Source organism: Globicephala melas, chromosome 6, assembly GCF_963455315.2.
Source record: "Globicephala melas chromosome 6, mGloMel1.2, whole genome shotgun sequence".
In the NCBI taxonomy this organism is placed as follows: Eukaryota; Metazoa; Chordata; class Mammalia; order Artiodactyla; family Delphinidae; genus Globicephala; species Globicephala melas.
In genome coordinates, this window is record NC_083319.1 from 113,429,706 (window position 1) to 113,454,026 (window position 24,321).

Below are 24,321 nucleotides of genomic sequence, written 5' to 3' on the forward strand. Positions count from 1 at the left end.
CCATCAGGGGCATTTTAAAAACAAGCATTTGATTCAAGATAGAGAGTAAGTAGTACGGCAGAATCCAAACCCCCCCCCCCCCAAATCCTGCACAAGTTATTTCAGATAAACTTCCAAACTTGTGAATCTAGACACAAATTCTACTGGAAACGATCTCATCAGGAAAATATGTTGGGTAAACTGCTGACCTCCAGCAATTGCTGGTTCCAGTCCCAGCGGAGACCGGGAAGAGAAATAAGACAAGTGCCAGACGACAAAAGACCTGAAGTTCCACTTATTTCATTTCGTAAAGAAGGGGGCGAGGATGAGAAGAGGCAGGGGCAGTGTCTGCTGCACGGAATGTCTCGTGCAGTAAGGTGGTGTTTAATTTTCTCACGTGTGTTAAAAAATCATGAATTCAGTTTTCAGAGAGAGTTTTAAATACCTGCTCTCTTAAAAGCCTTCCTAACGTCTGCAGGGACGACTACAGCAGCACCCCAGCGAGGACTGGAGCGATGCCACCCTGTTCCTTTGGAGCAGAAGCATCGTGTGACACCCAGGCCTCCACCAGATGTACCTGCTCCCACCAGGAAGCAAAGTCACTTCATAGTTTTGTTTCTAAACTACTACGCCGTTTGGACAGACGAGCTCTAAGAAGCCAGAAATAAGTATGGAATGATGTGCAACATCAGGAAAAAGCTATTTCAGCGTCTCATTTTCTAAGAAAGGAAACCTTACTTTTCTAGTTTTTTTAAACTCTCAAATGTGGAAATCTATGGAAAATACTGGAAATGTCATTCACTGCTAAACAGACAAATACCAAAAATATATATTTATACGTGAGACACATGATATATATATAACAAAAATAAATACACATAGTATAACGTAAGGGCTTACAGAAGTCTTACTTTTTAACCAAGAATTAGTCCATAAGGAATATTTAAACAAACAACCAAAAAAAAAAGAAAAAAAGAAAAAAAAAAACCTGGAGAGATGCCTTTACCTGGATTGAAAAAGTTCCCTTAAGTATTTGTTTTAATCTATCAAAGGCTCTGGTTGACAGAGCCAGGGCAAACTTCCAGAATACGTACACTTACACGTGTACCACTTATCTCAGGGAGAATATATTTTCCCTTGGTGAAAATCTTCTCTTCGACATCACTCACCAACACAGGAACTCATTAGCCTTTTAATCTTCCTGAGCTCAGGTCAGGATCCTGATAATTAAGACCAGCATCCAACACCCTCCTCTAGTCCCCATCTTCCCGGGCAGATGCGGCCTGTGCTCACATTCTTATCCATCAACGCTTGATAATTACAATTCCTAGAAAACTTAACTAGTACAGAGACTCTCTCTCCTGAAAAAGGTGTGTGAGGGAGATTTTATACAAAGAGGCCCTTTTCTGCTTCTACTTAAGAGCTGGGCAAATTTCCCCATAATAAAGCACAAAAGGCTCCTTTCCCCTACCTGAGACCTCCTTTGCTAGACTTGCTTTTCCTGTCCCCTTGAAGTACTCTGATGTGATAAGAAAAGGGTCAGTAACCCCCAAAACCGAACAAAAAAGACTGGCAAGGAAACACTAGGTCCACTGGAGGAAACATCTGTGCACACTGTCACCAGAGCTACTCTGGTCGACTTCACAATTCTGCAGCCTTGAAACAGAATTACTATTTTCTCCTTGAGCTGAGCTGTCCTGCCCTGACAGACTGGAACGAGGATGGGAAGCAAGGCTCCTCTTTCAGGTGACGGAATCCGTGTCTCCTAACACTCTAGACTCCAGCCATGGTCTCCTAAGGAAAGATGCTTTTTGTGCAGAAGCACTGCAGGGCCTGGAATCCAAATTCTGCTTCTGGAACTTTAATTCCGATTCACTGCTTCCGGCAGAGACAGGTCACCGGGGGGCATGGCTCTCCCCACGCCTACCCCTCCAGCGGGATTGGTTCCTTTTTCTCTGTAAGGTCGCAGGTCCTCACTGCCCTACCCCGGCCTCACCCTCAGTCCTTCCTCCCTCCCTTCCCTCCAACCTGCTGTGATGCCCCAGGAATGGTCCATGACAGGAGGCAGCAGAAAGCAGCCTTCTCCCCTCCCCACTTCCCGGACCCAAGCCTCACCACGCAGAGGAACGTGGGGGTTCGGGGTACCGGGCCAGCGGTGAGGACGCGACTCGGGACCCTAGGCCTGGGGGAGAGGGAAGGGCTCGGCGGCAGCTCCAGACCCCGCCCACCCCAGCACACCCCGCCCTGTACCGGCTGCCCGTTGTTCAGCAGGTCCTCCTTGAAGCGCAACTTCCGCTCCAGGTCCTGGATGACGGCATCCTTCGAGCCCTGGATCTCCTCGTCCGAGGCGATGCGGGCAGTTCTGCTGGCCTTCTTGGGAAATCCCCTGTGGGCAAGCACACAGCGCGGTCAGGGTCAGGGTCAGGGTCAGGCACGCACCCCCCCCCCCCCGCCCCAGCACCACCCACCCTGACGGCCACGCCTGACCCGCTGGGTGTGGGACCAGTGACGCTGACGGGAACCGGTCCCCAGAGAAAGTCCGTACACCCGGGGCGCACCCGCCGGGGTGAGATGAGGGCCAAGGCCGGGGAAGCGGCAACAGATACGTGGCACTGTTTATACCCAGACCTGGGTTTCCACCGTGTTAGGTCGGTGACTTTGCGCAGGCTTCCCAGCACGTGTCATAAACAGGTGTAACAACACCCACCGCCACATGAGACCATCAGAGGGTTTCAGGAAGAACAGACTTCTGCATCCTTCCCTCAACTCAGCCCCCTGGTCCTCTGCCGCCAGTTCATTCTGCATCAGTGCCCCGCCCGCCCTGAGCAAACGTGAATCCTGTCCTCTCCGCCCTCCTCTTCTGTCCTGGTCTGGCTGGGCTGCAGGGTGCAGGCCTGACAGGTGGACTGAAGCCATGTGCTGCCTAGTTTACTTCTTCCTCCCTCACAGGGCTGTGGGTAAAGATGAGTGAGAAACGAACACCGTCCAACAGTGGAAAAGAAGGATGCGTATCACCAAAGGTGAATTTCAAAGATATAATGTCAAGGTTGAAAAAGAGCAAGTTAGAGAAGAATGCACACAATACACTTTCAGGTGGGAGGTGTGAGGATGCAGGTGGGCAGGGTCACGGGTGGGAGGTGTGAGGATGCAGGCGGGCAGGGTCATGGATGGGAGGTGTGAGGATGCAGGTGGGCAGGGTCACGGGTGGGAGGTGTGGGGATGCAGGTGGGCAGGGTCACGGGTGGGAGGTGTGAGGATGCAGGCGGGCAGGGTCACGGGTGGGAGGTGTGAGGATGCAGGTGGGCAGGGTCACGGGTAGGAGGTGTGAGGATGCAGGTGGGCAGAGTCACAGGGGGGGAGGTGTGGGGATGCAGGTGGGCAGGGTCACGGGGGGGAGGTGTGAGGATGCAGGTGGGCAGGGTCACAGGGGGGAAGTGTGAGGATGCAGGTGGGCAGGGTCACAGGGGGGGAGGTGTGAAGATGCAGGCGGGCAGGGTCACGGGTGGGAGGTGTGAGGATGCAGGTGGGCAGGGTCACAGGTAGGACGTGTGAAGATGCAGGTGGGCGGAGTCACGGGTGGGAGGTGTGAGGATGCAGGTGGGCAGGGTCACGGGTGGGAGGTGTGGGGATGCAGGTGGGCAGGGTCACGGGTGGGAGGTGTGGGGATGCAGGTGGGCAGGGTCACAGGGGGGAGGTGTGGGGATGCAGGTGGGCAGGGTCACGGGTGGGAGGTGTGAGGATGCAGGCGGGCAGGGTCATGGATGGGAGGTGTGGGGATGCAGGTGGGCAGGGTCACAGGGGGGAGGTGTGGGGATGCAGGCGGGCAGGGTCACGGGTGGGAGGTGTGAGGATGCAGGCGGGCAGGGTCATGGATGGGAGGTGTGAGGATGCAGGTGGGCAGGGTCACGGGTAGGAGGTGTGGGGATGCAGGTGGGCAGGGTCACGGGTGGGAGGTGTGGGGATGCAGGTGGGCAGGGTCACGGGTGGGAGGTGTGGGGATGCAGGTGGGCAGGGTCACAGGGGGGAGGTGTGGGGATGCAGGTGGGCAGGGTCACGGGTGGGAGGTGTGGGGATGCAGGTGGGCAGGGTCACGGGGGGGAGGTGTGAGGATGCAGGTGGGCAGAGTCACGGGTGGGAGGTGTGGGGATGCAGGTGGGCAGGGTCACGGGTGGGAGGTGTGAGGATGCAGGCGGGCAGGGTCATGGATGGGAGGTGTGAGGATGCAGGTGGGCAGGGTCACGGGTAGGAGGTGTGGGGATGCAGGTGGGCAGGGTCACGGGTGGGAGGTGTGGGGATGCAGGTGGGCAGGGTCACGGGTGGGAGGTGTGGGGATGCAGGTGGGCAGGGTCACAGGGGGGAGGTGTGGGGATGCAGGTGGGCAGGGTCACAGGGGGGAGGTGTGGGGATGCAGGTGGGCAGGGTCACGGGGGGGAGGTGTGAGGGTGCAGGTGGGCAGGGTCATGCGTGGGAGGTGTGGGGATGCAGGCGGGCATCACAGCAAAAAGGGTGAAGAGGCTAGCATCGCCCTTTACAGAAAGACTGGGCCAGTTAGCCAATGGCTCGTGCTTCCACCTCCTCCTCCGTAAACTGCAAAATGTGGCAACTAAAGGCACAGGTCTCCCAGGATTATGGGGAAAACCAGGGCCTGCAGGAGGGGCTCTGGGGCAGTTGACAGAGACCACCCTACAGGGCGGCGGATCGTGGAGGGACTGGCCAAGGGAGGCCGGGGGGAGTGAAGAGGACCCCAGGATGCTGAGCAGAGCCCCCAAGAGCTTGCCCACACCCCCGCAGACCCCCTGGTCAGGGCCCTGCTCGGCTCTGGGGGCCAGGGACACACGTAGAGCAGACTGAGGTCATGATTCCTGCAAAAATCAGCTTCTACAGTGGGGACGGCAGAGGGGGAGGGAGGGAGGACCCGGTGGGAGGGCAGAGTGCTGCCAGGTGACAGAAGCGGGTCCACGAGGAGCTGGACCGGGGTGACCACAGGGAGGGCCACCAGAGCCAGCCCAGGGGTCAACGGGGCACCGGGCACCTCGGGGAGACGGGTCCAGGCCACGGCGCTGTCGCTTAGTTTAATACGGAACCTTTTCTTTTTCTCTGAGAGTATCTCATTTGGACTAATTATTAACGTAATTCAGAAAACACTAAGAAACTTTATTAAAAACTGAGCACACAGTAAGGGTGAAGATCTGAGATCAGGGCAGAAACCAAGATGGAGCATTTGGAAAGGGGAGGCGCCCGGCAAGAACAGCGGTGACAAACTTTTGACGCAAAGTTTTGGCAACGGAGTGCTATCCTATAAAAGGAATCTGTTGTAAAACGGCTGTGGTCTGCTCCCCAACGTGGCACCAACTTCTGATGAACAAAGAGCAACTCGTCAGGAATAAAAAGAGCATCTGGTGACAAACAGATGCTTTCCCTTCTCTAAAAAAATTTTTTTTTCTTTTTTTGCATGGCCTGCTGGATCTTACTTCCCCGACCAGGGATCAAACTCAAGAGCCCTGGGAAGTGAGAGGGCCAAGTCCTAAATACTGGACCGCCAGGGAAGTCCTGAGATGCTTTCCCTTCATAATGGTTTGTACAGTGAAAAATCAAAACGTCTCTTTAACGTAAACTGTTACCCAAACCAGAACTGTTCGCAAAACCCCGTACTCAGCGCACAGGAACCAGTGGCATCCCTACGCGTCTTATGTGCTGACTGCTCCTGTGCTCAGCCCAAGCCTGCAGAAGCGTCCTGTCCTGTCTACACCAGCTTCAATGTGACACCACTGACTATGTTAAATAAAACTCATGGCGCTGGGGGTAAAAACAGCTCAACCATATACACGCGCACGTGGAAAGTAAAACCCTCCAGATTCAACCAGGCCGAATCCCAGGAAGTTTTCTTCTTTGTCCTTGACTACTGAACGACCTTGGGAGCATCCTCCCTTGATGGACCGTTCCAGGTCAACACGGTCCGTGCTCAGAGACGCAGCGCACAGCACATGACGTAGGAGGTCCTTGGCCTGTATGGCCACCGGAGAATTTTTTAAACGAAGAGCCCCCGTATGCTCCTCTTCCCATACTCAGCGAAATCGAAGGGAGACTAAACTTCACACAGTTGCAGAGTGAGCAAAATCAACATGCTGTCAGGCAGGAATCCCTCACATCCAAGAGTGTATCTCAGAAATTAATGTATACAAGAGGGAATTCCCTGGCATCCACTGTGTAGGACTCCGTGCTTTCACTGCCAAAGAGGCCCAGGTTCAATCCCGGGTCGGGGAACAAAGATCCTGCAAGCTGCGTGGCCAAAAAAAAGAAATTAATGTATAAAAGAGCCCGAGAGATGGGCTTCCCTGGTGGCGCAGTGGTTGAGAGTCTGCCTGCCGATGCAGGGGACACGGGTTCATGCCCCGGTCCGGGAAGATCCCACATGCCGCGGAGCGCCTGGGCCCATGAGCCATGGCCGCTGAGCCTGTGCGTCCGGAGCCTGTGCTCCGCAACGGGAGAGGCCACAGCAGTGAGAGGCCCGCGTACCGCAAGAAAAAAAAAAAAAAGAGCCCGAGAGAGATTGGTTCAAGATGGCCGACTAGAAGGACGTGTTCTCACTCCCTCTTGCGAGAGCACCAGAATCACAACTAACTGCCGAACCATCATGGACAGGAAGACACTGAAACTCACCAAGAAACATACCCTACATCCAAAGACAAAGGAGAAGCCACAGTGAGACGGTAGGAGGGGCGCAATCCCAGTAAAAATCAAATCCCATAACCACTGGGTGGGTGACTCAGAGACTGGAGAACACTTATACCACAGAAGTCCACCCACTGGAGTGAAGGTTCTGAGCCCCACATCAGGCTTCCCAACCTGGGGGTCCAGCAACAGGAGGAGGAATTCCTAGAGAATCAGACTTTGAAGGCTAGCGGGATTTGATTGCAGGACTTCGACAGGACTGGGGGAAGCAGAGACTCCTCTCTTGGAGGGCACCCACAAAGTAGTGTACGCACTGGGACCCAGGGGAAGGACCAGCGGCCCCATAGGAGACTGAACCAGACCTACCTGCTAGTGTTGGAGGGTCTCCTGCAGAGGTGGGGGGTGGCTGTGGCTCACCATGGGGACAAGGACACTGGCAGCAGAAGTGCTGGGAAGTACTCCTTGGCGTGAGCCCTCCCAGAGTCTGCCATTAGCCCCACCAAAGAGCCCAGGTAGACGCCAGTGTTGGGTTGCCTCAGGCCAAACAACCAACAGGGAGGGAACCTAGCGCCACCCAACAGCAGACAAGCAGATTAAAGTTCTACTGAGCTCTGCCCACCAGAGAAACAGTGAGCTCTACCCACCACCAGTCCCTCCCATCAGGAAACTTGCACAAGCCTCTTAGATAGCCTCATCCACCAGAGGGCAGACAGCAGAGGCAAGAAGAACTACAGTCCTGCAGCCTGTGGAACAACAACCACATTCACAGACAGACAAGATGAAAAGGCAGAGAGCTATGTACCAGATGAAGGAACGAGATAAAACCCTAGAAAAACAACTAAATGAAGTGGAGATAGGCAACCTTCCAGAAAAAGAATTCAGAATAATGATAGTGAAGATGATCCAGGACCTCAGAAAAAGAATGGAGGCAAAGATTGAGAAGATGCAAGAAATGTTTAACAAAGACCTAGAAGAATTAAAGAACAAACAAACAGAGATGAACAATACAATAACTGAAATGAAAACTACACTAGAAGGAATCAATAGCAGAATAACTAAGGCAGAAGAACAGATAAGTGATCTGGAAGACAGAATGGTGGAATTCACTGCCATGGAACGGAAGAGAGAAAAAAGAAGGAAAAGAACTGAAGACAGCCTAAGAGACCTCTGGGACAACATTAAACGCAACAACATTCGCATTATAGGGGTTCCAGAAGGAGAAGAGAGAGAGAAACGACCCAAGAAAATATTTGAAAAGATTATAGTTGAAAATTTCCCTATCATGGGAAAGGAAATAGCCACCCAAGTCCAGGAAGCGCAGAGAGTCCCAGGCAGGATAAACCCAAGGAGAAACATGCCGAGAACCACAGTTATCAAATTGGCAAAAATTATAGACAAAGAAAAATTATTGAAAGCAGCAAGGGAGAAACGACAAATAACACATAAGGGAACTCCCATAAGGTTAACAGCTGATTTCTCAGCAGAAACTCTACAAGCCAGAAGGGAGTGGCATGATATATTTAAAGTGATAAAAGGGAAGAAGCTACAACCAAGATTACTCTACCCGGCAAGGATCTCATTCAGATTCGATGGAGAAATCAAAATCTTTACAGACAAGCAAAAGCTAAGAGAATTCAGCACCACCAAACCAGCTCTACAGCAAATGCTAAAGGAACTTCTCTAAGTGGGAAACACAAGAGAAGAAAAGGACTGACAAAAACAAACCCATAGCAATGAAGAAAATAGTAATAGGAACATATATATCGATAATTACCTTAAACGTGAATGGATTAAATGCTCCAACCAAAAGACATAGGCTTGCTGAATGGATACAAAAACAAGACATATATGCTGTCTACAAGACACCCACTTCAGACCTAGGGACACATACAGACTGAAAGTGAGGGGATGGAAAAACATAGTCCATGTAAATGGAAATCAGAAGAAAGCTGGAGTAGCAATACTCATATCAGATAAAATAGACTTTAAAAGAAAGAATGTTACAAGAGACAAGGAAGGACACTACATAACGATCAACGGATCAATCCAAGAAGAAGATATAACAATTATAAATATATATGCACCCAACATAGGAGCACTGCAATACATAAGGCAACTGCTAACAGCTATCAAAGAGGAAATCGACAGTAACACAGTAACAGTGGGGGACTTTAACACTTCACTTACACCAATGGATATATCATCCAGACAGAAAATTAAAAAGGAAACACAAGCTTTAAATGACACAATAGACCAGATAGGTTTAATTGATATTTATAGGACATTCCATCCAAAAACAGCAGATTACACTTTCTTCTCAAGCACGCATGGAACATTATCCAGGATAGATCACATCTTGGGTCACAAATCAAGCCTCAGTATTTTTAAGAAAACTGAAATCATATCAGGCATCTTTTCTGACCACCACTTTATGAGATTAGAAATGAATTACAGGGAAAAAAACGTAAAAAACACAAACACATGGAGGCTAAACAATATGTTACTAAATAACCAAGAGATCACTGCAAATCAAAGAGGAAATAAAAAACTTATCTAGAGACAAGTGACAATGAAAACACAACAATCCAAAACCTATGGGATGCAACAAAAGCAGTTCTAAGAGGGAAGTTTATAGCAATACGAGCCTACATCAAGAACCAAGAAAAATCTCAAATAAACAATCTAACCTTACACCTGAAGGAACCAGAACAAACAAAACCCAAAGTTAGTAGAAGGAAAGAAATCATAAAGATCAGACAAGAAATAAATGAAACAGAAACAAAGAAAACAATAGCAAAGATCAATAAAACGAAAAGCTGCTTCTTTGAGGAGATAAACAAAATTGATAAACCATTAGCCAGACTCATCAAGAAAAAGAGGGAGAAAACTCAAATCAATAAAATTAGAAATGAAAAAGGAGAAATTACAACAGACACCACAGAAATATAAAGCATCCTAAGAGACTACTACAAGCAACTCTATGCCAATAAAATGGACAACCTGGAAAAAATGGCCAAATTCTTAGAAAGGTATAACCTTCCAAGACTGAACCAGGAAGAAACAGAAAATATGAACAGACCAATCACAAGCAATGAAACTGAAACTGTGATTAAAAATCTTCCAAAAAAAAAAAAAAATCTTCCAACAGGGCTTCCCTGATGGCGCAGTGGTTGGGGCTCCGCCTGCCAATGCAGGGGACGCGGGTTCGTGCCCCGGTCTGGGAGGATCCCACGTGCCATGGAGCGGCTGGGCCCGTGAGCCATGGCCACTGAGCCTGCACGTCCGGAACCTGTGCTTTGCGGCGGGAGAGGCTGCAACAGTGAGAGGCTCGCGTATGGCAAAAAAAAAAAAAAAAAAAAAATCTTCCAACAAACAAAAGTCCAGGACCAGATGGCTTCACAGGTGAATTTTATCAAACATTTAGAGAAGAGCTAACACCCATCCTTCTCAACCTCTTCCAAAAAATGGCAGAGGAAGAAACACTCCCAAACTCATTCTATGAGGCCACCATCACCCTGATACCAAAACCAGACAAAGATACTACAAAAAAAGAAAATTACAGACCAATATCACTAATGAATATAGATGCAAAAATCCTCAACAAAATACTAGCAAACAGAATCCAACAGCACATTAACAGGATCATACACTATGATCAAATGAGATTTATGCCAGGAATGCAAGGATTCAACATACACAGATCAATCAATGTAATACACCATATTAACAAATCGAAGAATAACAAACATGATCATCTCAACAGACACAGAAAAGGCTTTTGAGAAAATTCAACAGCCATTTATGATAAAAATTCTCCAGAAAGTGAGCATAGAGGGAACCTACCTCAACATAATAAAGGCCATATACGACAAACCCACAGCAAACATCATTCTCAGTGGTGAAAAACTAAAAGCATTTCCTCTAAGATCAGGAACGAGACAAGGATGTCCTGTCTCACCACTATTATTCAACATACTTTTGGAAGTCCTAGCCACAGCAATCAGAGAAGAAAAAGAAATAAAAGGAATACAAATTGGAAAAGAAAAAGTAAAACTTTCACTGTGTGCAGATGATACTATATGTAGAGAATCCTAAAGATGCCACCAGAAAACTACTAGAGCTAATCAATGAATCTGGTAATGTTGCAGAATGCAAAATTAATGCACAGTAATCTCTTGCATTCCTATACACTAACAACGAAAAATCAGAAAGAGAAATTAAGGAAACAATCCCATTCACCACTGCAACAAAAAGAATAAAATGCCAAGGAATAAACCTCCCTAGGGAGACAGAACACCTGTATGCAGAAAACTATAAGACACTGATGATAGAAATTAAAGATGATACAAACAGATGGAGAGATATACCATGTTCTTGGATTGGAAGAATCAATATTGTGAAAATGACTATACTACCCAAAGCAATCTACAGATTCAATGCAATCCCTATCAAATTACTAATGGCATTTTTTACAGAACTAGAACAAAAAATCTTAAAATTTGTATGGAGACACAAAAGACCCAGAATAGCCAAAGCAGTACTGATGGAAAAAAACGGAGCTGGAGGAATCAGACTCCCTGAGTTCAGACTCTAATACAAAGCTACGGTAATCAAGACAATACGGTACTGGCACGAAAACAGAAATATAGATCAATGGAACAGGATAGAAAGCCCAGAGATAAACCCACACACCTATGGTCAACTAATCTATGACAAAGGAGGCAAGCACACACAATGGAGAAAAGACAGCCTCTTCAGTAAGTGGTGCTGGGAAAACTGGACAGCTACATGGAAAAGAATGAAATTAGAACACTCCCTAATACCATACACAAAAATACACTCAAAATGGATTAGAGACCTAAATGTAAGACTGGATACTATAAAACTCTTAGAGGAAAACATAGGAAGAACACACTTTGACATAAATCACAGCAAAATCTTTTTTGATCTACCTCCTGGAGTAATGGAAATAACAACAGAAATAAACAAATGGGACCTAATGAAACTTAAACGCTTTTGCAAAGCAAAGGAAGCTACAAAGAAGACGAAACGACAACCCTCAGAAGGGGAGAAAATATTTGCAAATGATTCAATGAACAAAGGATTAATCTCCAAAATATACAAACAGCTCATGCAGCTCAATATTAAAAAAACAAACAATCCAATCCAAAAATGGGCAGAAGATCTAAATAGACATTTCTCCAAAGAAGACATATAGATGGCCAAGAAGCACATGAAAAGCTGCTCAACATGACTAATTATTAGACAAATGCAAATCAAAACTACAATGAGGTACCACCTCACACCAGTTAGAATGGGCGTCATCAGAAAATCTACAAACAACAAATGCTGGAGAGGGTGTGGAGAAAGGGAACCCTCTTGCACTGTTGGTGGGAATGTAAATTGATACAGCCACCATAGAGAACAGTATGGAGGTTCATTAAAAAACTAAAAATAGAATTACCATTCGACCCAGCAATCCCACTACTGGGCATACACCCTGAGAAAACCATAATTCAAAAAGAGTCATGTACCACAATGTTCATTGCAGCACTATTTACAACAGCCAGGTCATGGAAGAAACCTAAACGCCCATCAACAGACGAATGGATAAAGAAGATGTGATTCATATACACAATGGAATATCACTCAGCCATAAAAATGAACGAAATTGGGTCATTTGCAGAGATGTGGATGGACCTAGAGACTGTCATACAGAGTGAAGTAAGTCAGAAAGAGAAAACCAAATATCGTATATTAACGCATATATGTGGAACCTAGAAAAATGGTACAGATGAACCGGTTTGCAGGGCAGAAATTGAGACACAGATGTAGAGAACAAACGTAGGGACACCAAGGGGGGAAAGTGGTGGCGGGGGTGGTGGTGGTGGGATGAATTGGGAGATTGGGATTCACATATATACACTAATATGTATTAAATGGATGACTGATAAGAACCTGCTGTATAAAAAAATAAATAAAATAAAATTCAAAAAAAATAGAGCCGCAGATACATAAACTAAGTTTCTGTACATCGATTCTATTATTTGTACTGATTTTTATTGTGAAGCCAAAGCTGTTGGCGTCCAGTTGGGCACCTGAATCTCTTGCTTCAAGGACAGCACGTAACTTTACACCAATGTTACACTCTCTCCACGTTGCCTTTGGGCCCGGGCACACGTGTGTGCACTGTGCCCGCCCGTGCACCCTGTGCAGGGTCACCCAGGACCGAGGTGTTCTTCCAGCTGCTCCTGGGGCAGGGAGCTGAACAGAACCATCACCCGAGACCCGGCCTGCTACTTTCTGGGGAACACTTGCTTGGGACTGGATGTGCATTTTGTGGAATCCTCTAAGATGCTGGACCCCAGTGAGCCCAATGACAAGACCCTCGGGGCCTCCGCCTCTACCTGTTTCCTGTGGCAAAGTCCACTGCCGGTTCTGTCTTTTCTATTAGTTACTATCTAACCACGGTCCCGATTTGTAAACGTCTAAACTACAATGGAAACCGTTACAAACTTTTCCTTAAGACTTGGGGGTTTTTGTTGGTCTGCAGTCTTTAACCTCAGTCAAAAAACATTAGACATCAGATTGATTACAGATCAGCCTGGGCCACACCCCAAGGCGAAGTCACTCCTCGCTAGGGCTAATTCCAGAACCCTGGGAAACCCGCCCCTTCCTGGTCTCTCACCTTGAAGGGAGAATGATGGCGTTGTCCCCACCTACCTGTTTCCTATAAGTCAGGGAGGAAGAGAGGACCAGGAGATACTGCCTATCAAGAGCGGAGAGGCTGCAGGATAAAAGCTCTCAACGCATGTGCATCACAGCTCCTAATGACACATGCTTTTCTGCTGACAAACGCAGCGAAGCCTCCTTATTATAAAAGAGGTAGTTCAGAGCATAAAACATTGTAGCACCGTGGCTACCCGCTGCCTGGGAGCAGGTTCCAGGAGCGTGAAGGTGGGTGAGCAGTGCAGTGCCCAGCGGGCCATCTGGGTCAGGTCTGATCTGATCCACTTTGAGACTTGCCCAGCCACTCGGGACCAGCTAAGGCAGAGCTGCCGCCCTCCTTCCGGGCGGGGGGTGGCACTCCCAGATGCCCTGGATCCCCACCGCCTTTCAGGCTGATTCACTGCGCAGGGGACAGGATTACAGCAATGGAAGCAGCGATTCCGAGAGGAGGGGGATAGATTCATTTTATAGAAGTGAGGCCCGTGCTCTTCCTCACGGCCTCCGTCTGAGAGATTTAGTCACCTGAACATCTGTGTCCGTCACCAGCTTTGAGGAGGCAGTATTTTCCCTGCAGGTGACCCCACGGCCCGGGGAAGAGGCAGCTGTCTGCAGGAAAGTAACGAGGGGCCTGGATGCACAGAAGTCCCTCAAAGCCCACCCATGAGCGAGGACGCGTGCCGGCAGAGGCCGCTGTCCCGGGCCTCCCTGCCTCTGCCCCTTGCCTTGCCCTCCACTGCCCAGACGCGAGGAGCAGAACCTTATCTCCACAGACTACTTAGACCTACTCTTCGACAGATGAAAACACGACGATGCTAAACATACAAACAACAGCCAGTACTACGACTGATGATTAAGAAAACTGAGGTATCTGAAATTTATACTCAATATTTTGGTACAACAGGTAGGCAAAAAAATACAACTACAAAAACCAACCCAACTACTGGATTTCTACTTCACTGAGTCACGTGTAACCGGTTCACTTAGTAGCACTTGACATACATGGCAAAACTGTTCGACCAGAGAAACGACGTGTAAGTGAAACTGAGCGTGCTGTCACAATCACCACGAGTGCCCAATAACATATAAATAAGTAATTGAAAAGAGTCACTTGACAAGAGTTCGGCAGTTCCGACAAATTCAAGGACGCCAATTGGTCATGGCAACCCTGAAAGGGACACTCGGTCTTTGGCAAATTATTTGAATGATTATGACGGATAAATAGCTACTTTTTTGTTTTTAATTCAGAATGCAAAACGAGTGATGCCACAATTCACCAGAGGAAAAGAATGTTTCGAAAGTCACATGTATCAAACCAAAAGAACGAATTCTTCAAGTGTGTGTGATTTGGCAACAGGAAAACTTTTTGAAGACAAAAGGGTAACCACACAACAGCGCCTTCTGGGCTGGCACAGAGCTGGAAGCCTGGGGTTGCCACTGAACCCTGGTGTCACAGCGCCTAACTACCTCTAGGATACAGTTTCCCACAGCGCAAAACCAGCGTGATTTCTCCATTACCTTTTTTTTTCTTAAACTTTTTATTCTATATTGGAGTATAGCCGATTAACAACGTTGTGATGGTTTCGCAGTGACTCAGCCCTACATATACATGTATCCATTCTCCCCCAATCCAGTAACTTTTAAGAAGCGGCAGGAGCTGCTGGACCCTCTCTGGGAACAATTATAAAATTATTTTGACTCCGTATGAGTAACTACGACAGATGCTGATAAGAGGCCAGCGCTTCTATGACTCGAGGTAAGCCCTTAGAACTGCTTAATGCAATAGAATTTCGAAGTCAAAAACCAGAATAAACCACTTTTTCTACTTAAGATGATAAAAGGTATGACCCCTCCACCACCAAGGCTTTTGGTAGACTCATCTTTGTTCAAATTCCAACTGAGAACTAATAGGCGGATGATTTATATAGGACTCGTCTTCCGGGAAGCAAGATTTGGTGCCATTTCTTAGTAAGGAGGAGGGTGTCAGGTAACAACCCCCCCCCCTTTCTAACAATTAGCTTCTTTGAAGCAAGGTAATATTCATTCCCCAGCCGCCAAATAAAAGCTCAAACACAAAAGGAGGGGAGAGAGACAAAGGTTTTCTCAGGCCAGCGGACTGACTCAACTCTCAGCAGAGGCCCATGATACATCCTTACCATCCAGACTCTCCTCCCTGATTCGACGTTATTTATGTTGTCATTTGACTGAGCTTTTTCTAATAAAACTTTGAGAAGGAGCCAGATTTCAAACATAGAATTCCTGCAGCCAGCATTTAGAAAGTGCCTAACAAAACAGCACGCAGCTACCAGGAGCTCCTAGACACACCTTGTCGTGGGCAAAGAGCACACCCCAGGGTGGAAAACTTGCACGTGAATGAAGAGAACTGGAATTCTAAGGTCTTCGCGTTTTTATTCCAGTACTAAACCCTCCTTAGGATCTCCTTCTTCTCTCTCTGAACACTACCGGGATCCTGGCGAGCCCTGAAGCAAGATTTCAACAGGAAGGGTTGAGACAGGGAACTGGCCTGACCTTGGCTAGCACACGTTTCTGAACCCCTCAGTCAAAAGGGTGAGTTCTAGCTCTTACTCATTACACTTTACACGCACAGACACCTGCCCGTAGGTTTCTTTTGAAGGCTTTCCTCTACTTTTGTGGACATTATCTTATTTATCCTCAGAGTTTCTAAGTAAAGATTTCAGAAGGCTGTCACGTCACCACTGTGACATAAGGAAAGCCATCCAGAAAGACTGGGACAGAGGATCGTGAAATTCCTGCAGAGAACATGGCTCGCCAGGGACAGGGCTAGCTCCATCATTTGTGGCTGGGGACAGGCCCGGCTCCATCATTTCTGGCCGGCTTGCACAGGATCTCACTTTTTCTGCACCAACGTGAAGCTACTGACATGCCTGTCCCCTCCAATCGGTACGTGTACGAGCTCACGTGTACGACATGTATGTGGGTGAGCTCATTTCTCGGTCCCGCGGACGCACGGGTTGCAATGCACCTCAGGGCACCCAGCCCGGCTCCCCGCCCCGCCCTGCCCCGACCCTTCCTGGCTGCTGGACCCCGCTACATATACACGAGGGCGGGCACTCACGTGGCAGGGGCGGCGCGGGGCAGGCCGAGCGCAGAGACGCTGGTGGAGACGCCGGTGGCGGCGGGCGGCGGCGAGGGCAGCAGGGCGCGGAGCAGCGTGGCGGGCACGGGGCCGGGGCGCGCAGCGCGGGGCACGGGGCCCGGTCCGGGCGGCGGAGGCGGCGGCGGTGGCGGCGGGAAGGCATCGGGCCCGGGGGCGGCCGCCGGCGGGCTGAGCGGCGGGGGCGGCGGCGGGAGCGCGCTCCACGGGGCCTCGAGCTCGGGGGGCGTCGGGGACGCGGGCGTCGGGGGCCGGGGTGCGCCGGGGCTCAGGCTCTGCGCGGCGATGAACTGCTTGGGGCGCGCGTAGCTGAAGGAGCCGGAGGCCTGCATGGCGGGCGCGGGGCGGGCGGCAGGCGCGGGGCGGGCGGCGAGCGCGCTCATGGGCTCCGAGCGCGGCTCCGGGGGCTCCGGGGACGCGGGCGGCGAGGAGCGCACGCGGGCCTCGCGCTCCAGGCGGATCTGCTGCTGCAGCTGCTGGATCTTGAGCGCGTCCCTGCGGGGAGAAAAGGACACCTTCAGACGGGCCGGGAGAGACGGGAGGCCCTGCGACCACCCCTCCCCATTCCCCCAGCCCCCTCCCCGCCCCGCGGGAGCCCGAGGTCCACCGAGGACACCGCTGATCTCAACGTCGAACTGAACTCGTACCCCAGGTGAGCCTAACCGGTTTACAGATGCCAGGGATGGACGTTCTGTCTGACCCGCGGAAGTTGCACTGCATTTTAACAGAACCAGAAATACTAAGAGAACAGCTTCTGACTTGAGTCCTCAGCCCTCTCACCTGTAGCCGAGTTTTGGAAAAACTCTATCACAATGGGGAAGTTAAAAGAAAGAAACACTTGATTTAAGTTACTTTGGGTAGATTTAGGCGAATCCAACTTCCCTACTTCATTGCTGTCAACTCTGTAGTCAATAAATACCACAGGCTGATGCTGGGGGGGAAGACCTACTTTAATTTCTGCCTTTGCTCCCTAAAAAACATATGCAAAACCTATTCTACCCCCAATTTAGTAGGAAGCCGTGAACTGCCAATCCTTTCTACAAACCGTAGTACAAACTGAAATTTGGTACCATATCTGAAACATGCAAACGACACCCATCTTTCACCTGCAGGGGTTCAATAAGCAATAACAAATTATTAATTTTACAGTAATGCAGTTTTAATTTCCCAGGTGTTTTCCATCAGGAAGGGACAGTTTGAATTTTAATTTTTGATAAAGAGGTTAGCAATAAAGCAGTTAGCAATCAGCTAAAATCTTACTCTTATCTTAACTCAAAAGCTTTCCTGTCTAGCTGTATTTTACATCTGAGATGTTTTCCTTTATCCACATCAGATAGTGGCCCACAGCTGTGAGAAGAAACTTCAACGGAAGGTGGCACTATAACAAGCGAATAAAATAGGAACAATCCACAGAGACGCAAAGCTATGCTCCTAACTTGAAACCGTATAAAACTAAGAAGCAAAACCCCCAAGACCTCCTGTCCATAGGTTTTTAACCTTCAAATTCAAAGCAATAAAAGCAACTGAAGCTGTTGATAAAAAGGTAAAAAAAAAAAATTAAAAAAAAATAATTTAGATCTGTTATCAAGTATCATTGGATATGGCAATATCTGTCAAGGAGTTCTAAATTCCTTCCCATGTCTCTGATTCCCTGCTGTAATTATCCAGTAAAGTGATTACATTTAAGTCCATGAAAAGATGCCTTCTTGGGAACTGAAAAGTGTGAGGGGAACATGGCTGTAGATGCTTAATCCAGGCAGAGCATCCACGACTCCGACAGCAATGAACCCTGGGTGGTCCTCTGGAGCTGAACTGGAGTCTTTTAAAAGCAGCTGTGCCAGTGCTAGGATCCATGGGATGCTGAGGTTCCACATGTCTGTGTGGTCTGGCTAGACTGCCCAGCCTTCATGTGTTTAGAACCAGCCCAGGAATAGGACTCATAAAAACCACCCACCAGTGCTCTCATTTTGAATCCCCAAATGCTCCTTTCTGATCTCCCTGCCTTTACTTTCTCTTTCTTATTTCCTACCCACTGCAAAATGCATCCTATTCCTGGACCGTTTCTCCCCAACATTCAGCTGACCTGGGCACTGGGACTGGAAGTGATCTGTAGGGCCCTGCGGAAGGCACTGCCCCCTCCTCTGGGCCAGCAGGGTTCACCATGGCCAGAGCCTCAGCTGTATTTGCAGGCATTTCCAGCGCGGCTGTATGAAGCCACCCTGGCTCCAGACATCACATTGTGCCCCGTGTCTGCAGGGGGTTTCCTCTGCCCCAGGATTAGGGATGGCCCCCGAGAAGCCAGTCTTCAAAGAAGCCATACCAGGGAAGCTCTGACCACCACTGGTTCTAACTTTGTCCATGGGGTCAAGTCTATTCATTTGGGCATTAAAAAAACCATCAAGTTTGCTAGCTCAAGAGAGCTTAAAACTGCCGAGATGCTACTGTTAGTGGTAAGTGACAGTTCAAGAAATTAATGTAGCATTTCAAAAGAAATGGACAGGCATTCCAGTGATGTGGTCCTAGTATATACTGCATGAAGAACTGTGCCACCCTTTCCACTCCCCTACACTGCGCTGGAGAGGAATGTGACAGGCAGAGAATTGGAGGGGTGGGGGAAGGGAGGGCAGAACAGTTGCTTTGAATCGTTAAGTGTCTGACTTGATTTCTGCACTGATCCTAATATTTCAAAAAAAATATGAGTTAAATGGTTCTGACACCCAGATTCTGAGATGACAAAGTGCACAACTCTAAGTCACTTTCTCAGTCTTTGTTATTTTCATAAAAGTTGATTTTCACAGAGATAAAAAAGCAAAGGGAATGAAAGGTCCCAGGAAGGCAAGACTGCTTGTGGCCTCTGGAAATTACTGAGAATTACCTGTCACACTGACATCGGTCTTAGAGATGTTTTCCTGGATCTAACTCCAAGGCAAGGGAAACAAAAGCAAAAATAAACAAGTGGGACTACATCAAACTAAAAAAGCTTCTGCACAGCAAAGGAACTATCATCAAAACAAAAAGGCAGCGTACTGAATGGGAGAAGATACTTGCAAATCGTGTATCCCTTATATAAGGAGTTAATATCCAAAATATATAAAGAACTCAGACAACAACAAAAACACAAACAACCCAATTAAAAAATGGGCAGAGGTTCCGAATAGACATTTTTCCAGAAAAGACATACAGATAGATGGCCAACAGACACATGAAAAGATGCTCAACATAGCTAATCACCAGGGAAATGCAAATCACAACCACTATGAGATATCACCTCACACATGTCAGAATGGCCATCGTCAAAAAGAAGAAATAACAAATGCTGGAACGGATGTGGGAAGGAGGGAAAAGTTCTGTTGGGGGGAATGTAAATTGGTGCAGCCACTATGGAAAACAGTATGGAGGTTCCTCAAGAAATTAAAAATAGAGCTACCATATGATCTAGCAATTCCACTTCTCGTTATTTGTCTGAAGAAAATGAAAACACTAATTTGAAAAGATACATGTGCCTCAGTGTTCACTACAGCATACTTACGACAGCCAAGACATAGAATCAACCTAAGTGTCCACTGACAGGTGAATGGATAAAGAATATGTGATACGTTAATCTCTCTCTCTCTCACACACACACACAAAATGGAATATTACTCAGCCATAGAAGCAGAAAGAAATCCTGCCATTTGTGACAACATGGATGGATCTGGAGGGTAGTGTGCTAATAAGTGAAATAATTTAGAGAAAGACCAAAACCATGTGATATTACTCATATGTGGAATCTAAGTACACAAACACAACACAACACAACACCTAGAGATTTAGTCTAGTGGTTACCAGAGGGGAGGGGGTTTGGGCTGGGTAAAATGGGTGAAGGGTGAAGGGGGTCAAGTGTGTGGTGATGGACGGTAACTAGACATGCGGTGGGGATCACTCTGCAGTGTGTATGATGGGGAACTATAATGCTTTACACCTGAAACTCACATAATAAAAATAAAATATTTAGTATTTGTAAAACACCTTTAAAAAAGTTATCACTGTTTTGGTTTTCCCATTTCTTTCTGCTGTCCTTTCTGAGAATGAAATGAGAATGCGAAACTGACCTGAATGTCTTGGAGACCCTGTGTAAAGGCAGGAAAGTCAGGTTAAGAGCGCTGAGACTCAAGCAGGACAATGCGGTCCTCGTATTAAAGTTGCCTCCATCTAGCCTCTCCCAGCTTTTTTCTCCTCTCCCCACCACAACCCCCAACTCAGAAAGCCTAAGAAAACCTGCTCTCACCCCTCCTTCAATTCTCAAGGTTTCAATACCTCAGGGAATGAGCTGGCTAGACTCTTTGTGATGCACCTGCCACAGTCCTTTTACAAGCCGGGAACCTGTTAAGTAACTTGTTCAAGGTCACAGAACAGGTACCTGCAGAGCCAGTCAGGTCAACATAAAAGAACCCGGACCTTCAATGTGGTTTTTAAAAAGTCTGTGGTCATCTTTCCCTCCTGGGGACCTCCGCTCTCATGCCTCTTTGCTGCCATAGCAACCAGGGTCTTTAGGATCGGAATCATCAAAGTTTTAAATACTTACACATTTAAGAATATATTTAAGATCTCTGACTTTGAACTTGATTCTTTCCAGGGTGAAATGGTGCAAAGACGAAGATCTTGGCAACCCAGGAAGGGGATGTGTCAGGACTAACTCAGGGGATTCCCTTCTCCATGACAGGAAATCACAAATCCTCGTCCTCCCACCCTGATGGTTTGGACACAGCTTTTAGCAAGAACAGTTTCATGCTGGTTGGATGGGGAAGGTTCAGATTTGACAGGGATAAGTAGGGCTGTAGAAACCATTTTTACTTTCCAATTCAGTAATCTCTCCTGCCACCTGATTAAAGCAGTCTTGGAGAAACCAGCTAGCCGGGCAGCAGTGTACAGCAGCGGGCAAAGGCTGGCCGGGCAGGGGGACGGCGCTGGCCAGACGCATGCTGTCCCCGGGGTGAGCTCAACAGACTCCCAGAGACGAGCACGACTACATCCACCTTGGTTACCTTACAGAGCAGACCTTAGTGACGGAGATCACGTGCTTCCTGCAGGGACCTCCCTCTTCACGGGCAAGGGGACAGCAGTGGCGCGTGGGAGGGGGGCCTGGAGACTGGGCTGGGGCTGGGCGCTGAGCCTGGGACCGGCCCCGCACCTACTGCTCACAAAGCCACGCGGGGTGGCAGGCGGGGCCGACTCCTCCCCAACCTGGGCTGGCCTGACACAGCTCAGCAGCCCTGGGAGGATGGCTGAAAAATCCCCCGTGGGTCAGGTTAGCGAGGTCAGGGCAGAGCCTGGGGGCAAGGGCTCGTGCTATTGCACATCACCCTGTCCAAAGTGCTCAGTAAACAGAAAAGGTTTATTAAAATGTTAGTTATGATTACTACAGTTCGCTTTGTCTCTGGGGACCTGCAGCCCAAGCTTAAAATGAATGACATGAAAGTAAACTTCTGGAGAACAACTTTTATGTAACCTGGAAATTCCCAGCACGTCCCTGTGGATCAAGGGCTGGGTTGCCAGCGTTCACACTGACCAGGACGGAGCAATTACAATTGTCCGAGAGACTCTTGGGGTCGCGAAGCTGGAAAACATTCATGCTTTCAGGACAGATAGGCTGTGGGCTTATATATTTTCTTTCCCTTTTTACTGGGTGATACAGAAGCCACTGCACGGTGAGTTACAGACCTGCGCCCTCTGAACGGGGTCCTGCAGTTCGTAAGGACTCCGAAGGCAGGGCTGTGACCTGCAGCGTCCTCACAACACCCCGCCGCACACAGGCGAGGGACACGTCACCGCCAAGCACAAGCATCTGGTCACTCCTGGCTGCCGTGCCCTGCCGGGTCCACGAGGTGTGCCCCGTCAGGCCGTCCTGCAACAGGGCCCGCCCTGGACTGCCGAATTCCAACCATTTCCACATGTAGGAAGGTAAGCAAACGACAGACAAACTGCTGGGTATTCCCACAAGGGAGTCCTCTCTGGCTGGGATTCGCTCAGCACTGTCTGTATGAGAGCTCAACACATGAATTCTGGGAGCTTATAAACTAGACAGAATATAAAACTCCTACAGGGGCTTCAGTTCAAGAAGGACTAAGTTCCCTCTACGACTTTATGACATTAGTCCCTCAATGGCCTCGTTCTACACTCAGGCTTCAGCGTGTGTCTTCCCAGCACAGCAAACCATGGCCGCTGGGTGAGGGTGGAGATCCAACACCTGACTATTGCCCCTGGTAACAGGTGTACAGATCACAGTCCTGAAGGCAATCATCTACACGCTCAAAATGAGTTCCTAGCAGCCAAATGAGGGGGTACTGCCTTGGGTTTAGGGGGGTCACAAGTGCGAAGACAACTATGAATTTAAACGCACGCCCCTAAGGTTGGGGGAGAGAACAGGGATAAAGATTTGGATGTTCTCTGATCTTTAATGCGCCTTTAAGATCGTCAACACAGAACTTCTCTGAGATGTTAAAAGAATTGGGGGGAACAAGATGGACAGATGCTTAACTGTCGGTCTTACAATGAAATAAAGCATTTGGCATATTTTAAGGTTCCACGTGGTTCATGTTTCCTCGAATTACCATTTTATGATTGAGAGGCCCGTGCAGCCCGTCTGGTCATTTTCACCTCAGGTATGTTTGCTGCCTTGAGTATCGGAAGCAGGGCTGTGCAGCCTGGCCCTGTACGAATAAGTTTTGACCAAGGGCAAAGTGTCCTGTTTTTCAAAAGAAACAACAATTACCTACTCACCAAATGGCTTTATTCTCCTGGAAGAACAAAAGGCATTCTCCCACTTCTCTCCCCTTCCAAACATTTTCAGTTTGGTATCTCCCTCTCTGCTCAAATGCAGGCACTCAACTAAATACTGGCTGCATTTAATTAAAGTCCCAGATTTCTGTCAAGTGGAAAACTAGCTGCTCCATCAGCCTCGCTGGCACTCGGGGCACCGCTGCGTCTTTCTAAGGGGTAAAGCCACCTTCTTGCAGACAAAGCCACTGCCACACAGGCCATTTACAAGGAGAAACAAGCAACCAGAGACAGAAACCCAGTTTCGCAATCTTAAAACGGAAATCTATAGTGTAATATCTGCAAGATCCTAACAAACTCTCAGATCTTACGATCCTTACTCTTTTTTTTTTTTTTTTTTTTTGCTGTACGCGGGCCCCTCACTGTTGTGGCCTCTCCCGTTGTGCTCCAGACGCACAGGCTCATCGGCCATGGCTCACAGGCCCAGCCGCTCCGTGGCATGTGGGATCCTCCCGGACCGGGGCACGAAGCCGTGTCCCCTGCATCGGCAGGCGGACTCTCAACCACTGCGCCACCAGGAAAGCCCAGATCCTTACTCTTAAAGCCCAGCAACATTTAAACATTATAAAGAACCTACTTTTAAAGGAACTTGTAAAGAACTAACCAAGTCCCAGTATGGGTTTATTTGTATCCATGTTAACCTCAAGCAACTCCTGTCTTCACATCCATTTCAAGTGGTTTGGAAACATGAACACAGCACGTTTTGGTAAACAGAAATAGATTTTAAAGGCATCAGAGTGGCAAACTAAAGTAATTCCACAGTACATCCTTTTCTAAGAGGAAAGACAGTTCTATACTGAATAATCATCACTTACTGGTTAACATTAGTTGCATTTCTTTTTCTTAAGACACATATACCTATAGATAAACTCCATCCAAAAATTAAGCAAAACAGCTTTTGGGTGTTTTGTGGCTGGATGCGTTTCTGCTGTGATGTTCTCTCCTAGGGAAATATGAGCTCTTTCAGTGACTCAGTAGCCACTGTTGTGTTA

At 48.3% G+C, this 24,321-nt stretch overlaps 1 protein-coding gene across 5 annotated transcripts in view; it reads right to left on the reverse strand.

Moving 5' to 3' along the window:
- Positions 1–24,321, reverse strand: part of PALLD (palladin, cytoskeletal associated protein) — a 389,315-nt gene that overhangs the window by 27,656 nt on the left and 337,338 nt on the right. For all 5 annotated transcript variants that reach the window (XM_070045831.1, XM_060301374.2, XM_060301375.2 and 2 more), the window contains 2 exons: positions 16,475–17,008; positions 2,230–2,365 (listed from right to left, as the gene is read on the reverse strand). In XM_070045831.1, the coding sequence (XP_069901932.1) occupies positions 2,230–2,365; positions 16,475–17,008 (670 nt within the window). The remainder of the gene's footprint in view (positions 1–2,229; positions 2,366–16,474; positions 17,009–24,321) is intronic.